At 38.5% G+C, this 4,489-nt stretch overlaps 1 protein-coding gene across 1 annotated transcript; it reads right to left on the bottom strand.

Annotated features, from left to right (window-relative positions):
• Positions 1-401: 401 nt before the first annotated feature.
• Positions 402-3,959, bottom strand: LOC107083850 (zinc finger protein 260-like). The gene is made up of 2 exons (XM_015373352.1): positions 3,842-3,959; positions 402-2,765 (listed from the first exon to the last, which is right to left on the bottom strand). The coding sequence occupies exons 1-2, from the start codon at positions 3,957-3,959 to the stop codon at positions 946-948; spliced, it is 1,938 nt and encodes a 645-aa protein (XP_015228838.1). The 3' UTR covers positions 402-945.
• Between the last annotated feature and the right edge of the window lie 530 nt (positions 3,960-4,489).

Raw genomic sequence — 4,489 nt, forward strand, 5'->3', positions numbered from 1 at the left:
TTTACTGTGTTCATTGGTTACTGCCTCTTCCATTGTGGTCGGTGTGTTTCTTTTCCAATAATTTCTTGCAGGTCTAAAGGCAGACTTCAAGGAATAATCCTGTATTTATGTTGTTTTTTTCTTTTCTTTCCTCTCTCTCCTGGATTCTTGTTCCTCCTCTTTCCATATCTGTCTATTGCATATGAATTTTCTCTAATGCCAATTCTAATTAAGTTTAATACAAAATGAAATGACCAAGTGAAACTTAATAGCAATAGAAATGAGCAAACCTGCTGGGTCATTATACAGAACAGAGAAATTTATTTTCAGTGCTTCGTTGGCAGACAGGACACAAACAAACCATCTAATGTTGATCTTTTTTTATTTTTACAATATTTTAATTCATAGATTTATAAGTTCATATAAAGTTGCATTACTTACATGTTTTAATACTTTCAAAATGTATATATGTGAAGTCATTTTTACTTTGTCCCAAAAGAGACATTTTTCTCAGGAAGAAAACATAAAAAGCTGGATTCAACATATGCTGGAAATAAACACACACACACACACACACACACCCACACACACACACAAAAACCAGGAGACAGCATAAAGACAGAAAAACTATTATAAAAACGATTCCGAGGATCTATTGACTGTGAAAAGTGTATGCATCATTTATTATTATTTTTAAGTTGATTAATTATTCTATCAAAAAATAACCAAAACTAATTTGAGCATATACAATCTTAGAAAAACTTACAGTACAATTTACTATTTTATTGTAAATCTGCAAGTTGAATGATTTCTTGTCATTTTTGTGGTTTCATTTTATGAGATATTAGACTTCCAAAGTTAGCAATGCTTTTTCCCCACATATTAGACATTCAAAGGTTTCTCATTAGAGTGGGTTTTCTTGTGAGAATTTAAATTTCTATCGATTATGAAACTTTTTCCACATGTCTAACATGAAAAAAGTCTCTCACCTGTGTGGGTTCTGATGTGATATTCCAAACTTCTAATATAAGAGTAACTTTTTCCGCACGTTCCACAAGTGAAAGGTTTCTCTCTAGTGTGGGATCTCAAGTGAACATATAAAGTACTCAACTGAGAGAACCATTTTCCACATGTCTTACATAAAAAAGGTCTCTCACCTGTGTGGATTCTCAAGTGACTATTTAAACTGCTCAACTGAGAGAAACTCTTTCCACATGCTTTGCAAGTATAAGGTTTCTCTCCTGTGTGGGTTCTTATGTGAACCTTTAAAACACTAACCGTGGAGAACCTTTTTCCACATGTCTCACAGGAAAAAGGTCTCTCATCTGTGTGGGTTGTGATGTGATATTTTAAATTTTTACTATAAGAGAAACCTTTTCCACATGTCTTGCAAACAAGAGGTTTCTCATTTGTGTGGGATCTCCGGTGAACGTTCAAGGAACCCACGGAAGAGAAGCTTTTTCCACATGTCTTACAAGTAAAAGGCTTCTCACCTGTGTGGGTTCTAATGTGTACATTTAAACTACTCATGCAATTGAAACTTCTTCCACATGTCTTACACATAAAAGGATTCTCCCCTGTGTGGGTTCTAATGTGAACATTTAAACGATTAACTCTCGCAAAACTTTTTCCACATGTCTTACAAGTAAAAGGTTTCTCACCTGTGTGAGTTCTGATATGATCACTTAAAGTAGATCTTTGAGCAAAACTTTTTCCACACGTCTTACAAGTAAAAGGTTTCTCGCCCGTATGGGTTTTATAATGTTTTTTCATGGTATACTTATTCTTCAAGACTCTCCCACATATTTCACATTTAAAAGTCCCTTTCTTTGTAGCAGTTTGATTATGAATATCTGACACAGCGGAGCTGCTTCCTTTCTGATCTCTGTTCTCCACTACCGGAGGCCTATGAAAGGAAGTACGCTCAGTTCTTTTTTTTCTTTTACTTGAATCCATCAAAGTAATCGACTGCTTCTGGACAGGCTGATCTTCCTGCTGACTGGTGATTGGGTCCTTCTGGTCCCTCCCTAGTGGCAGAGTGGAGCTGGTTCCTTCCTGATCTCTGTTCTCGGCTACAGGAGGCCAATCAAAGCAGGGCTGCTCAGTTTTTGACTTTCTTTTGCTTGACCCTATTTCATGAATACTAGCGTTCTCCATCAAAGTCATGGACTGCTTCTGGAAAGGCTGCTCTTCCTCCTGCCCGCTGCGTAGGTCCTCTACAGGTGGCAAATATCCTACTAGCCTATGTTCATAGCCAGATACTGATGAATATTGTTCATCCTTTACTTTGAGTAGTAGAGATGCTGGTTTCTCATCATCTTCATTCCATGAAGGTCCTGGTTTATCTTGTTCTTGATTTAGCAGCAAAGCTGGCTCCTTCAGATTCTCTTTAGCCCACATAGACTCTGGTTCCTCAGCTCCTTCGCTAATCATTGCAGGTTCTGGGGGCTCTTCTTCCCGTTTAATCCACGAAGGCCATGATTCGCTTTGTTCTTCATTTAGTAACAAACCTGGTATGTTTGGATCCTCTTTAGTCCATTTGGACTCAGGCTCTTCATCTTCTTCTTTAACTGGCACAGGTTCTGTCAGCTCTTCCTCCTCTTTAATCCATAGCGGTCCTTGTTCATTCTGTTCTTCAATAGGAGGGTGAAATGATTTCATCTGATTCTCTTCAGTCCAATAAGATTCTGATTCCTCCTGGTTCTGGATGGACCTCCTCTCCTGGTTACAGAGTTGTTGGGACGCCGAAGCTTCCTCAGAATGAGGGGCATGTGGCTTTGTGAGACCTGGGAGGAAAAAAAATATACTATAAAGCAATCCATGATGTTATTTCACAACAACCACTGTTTTGGGATTGTTCTCAGTCACCTGGGGCTTTTGGAAACAAACAGCTGGGGTTCAGTTCTGGTAGTTAAAAAGATCCTTTTATTTTAAAAAATGGCAATGCCCTATTGCTACTCCAATGTGCCTGCAGTGAAATGTTTATTTAAAATGCTGAGGTGCCTTTCCACTCAGATTTTTCCTTAGTTGTTTTTATAGTAATTAAATAGAAACCAATTTAGCTTACATTAATTTAATTTAATTACATTAATTAAATGACAGGTACCAGATCCTCATGTTAGGGTGGATGGATTTTCCCTCCACCAAAGACAGCCAAAGCATTAGGTGGAAAACTCTGCTTATTTTTGACTTTTGACTTTTAACAGCACTTTATTTACACAATTCAAACATATATACAATTGACGTAAAACAAGTGTCAGTTAAAATCACTATTATAGTAAAACAAGTGTCAGTTAAAAATCATTAAATGATGAGCTTGTTAAAATGCAGTTCTCCATCATCTGACACAGTACATAAAATGTTTTTAAAACCCCACAACTGAATAAAATCCTCAATGTTCTGTGTGGCTCTATGGAAGTGAAACTCAACTCCTTTTAACAATAACAGTTAAAAGGAGAACTTGATCTGAACATGGAACTTCTTAAGGTGAGTTACAGACAAAATTATCTTCACCTTGAGTTTTCCCATGTCATTATATGTGCGGTAAACATTCCTCTGTCAAACAATGGAAAGACTGCCACATAAACTTTCCTCGAGTCACACAAGACCAGCAGCTTTCCTTCCCTGATGCATTGTTTGTCATCCACAGAGATTTTAACCCCTGCCCAATCAATTTCACTGTATGATCAGTGTTCTGAATTGGCGCCATATAAATAGACTGAATTTAATTGAATATTCATGGATGTTGATGAATAAAGGTTTCTCTTAACAGGACCAATGTCTATTTGAAGGAAATGTATCTCTATTTAACCCTAACCCATCAACAATCCCTGGATAACTTTTGGCAGAGCTGGAACTTAACAGCCTGGTAGCTTAGTGTACCCCCCGCCCCTCTTCCAGCTAAGGACGGGCGACTCATGGCTCTCTGCTGAGGTCCGGTTCAGCCAGTGGCCCAGCAGTCGACACTTCATACCCCACATCCCTTGGGCCAGTGAACCAGTGGGCTGGTCTGTAAAGTGTTGACATCAACTCAGGGCTTTNCAGTGGCCCAGCAGTCGACACTTCATACCCCACATCCCTTGGGCCAGTGAACCAGTGGGCTGGTCTGTAAAGTGTTGACATCAACTCAGGGCTTTGTTTGGAATCGTCCGTTTTATGGTGGAAGTTCAGAATTATGAGATTTGTAGAGAAAAGAGGTGTTGATGGGGTTTGAACTTCTCTGTATGTCCATTTCACCCACTGAACTATCGTTATTAATCTATGACAATATAAACGCGGTTATGCATTCTATGAACCCTTTAAGACCAATTATTTCTAACATAATATTAATGTGCATAAGACATTAGTACGAACATGTTTTGTGTGCTTATCTGTTCTTTCAGTATAAAGCCCGGCGTACACTGTGCAAATTTTTTCAATCGTTGCACGCATCTGCTGCTCACACTGTACGACTAAACGCAGAGTTAAATCGTACAGTGTGAGCAGCAGCTCACGATTTATGTTTGGGCCG

Source organism: Cyprinodon variegatus, unplaced genomic scaffold (genome assembly GCF_000732505.1).
Source record: "Cyprinodon variegatus isolate N-32 unplaced genomic scaffold, C_variegatus-1.0 Scaffold86, whole genome shotgun sequence".
In the NCBI taxonomy this organism is placed as follows: domain Eukaryota; kingdom Metazoa; phylum Chordata; class Actinopteri; order Cyprinodontiformes; family Cyprinodontidae; genus Cyprinodon; species Cyprinodon variegatus.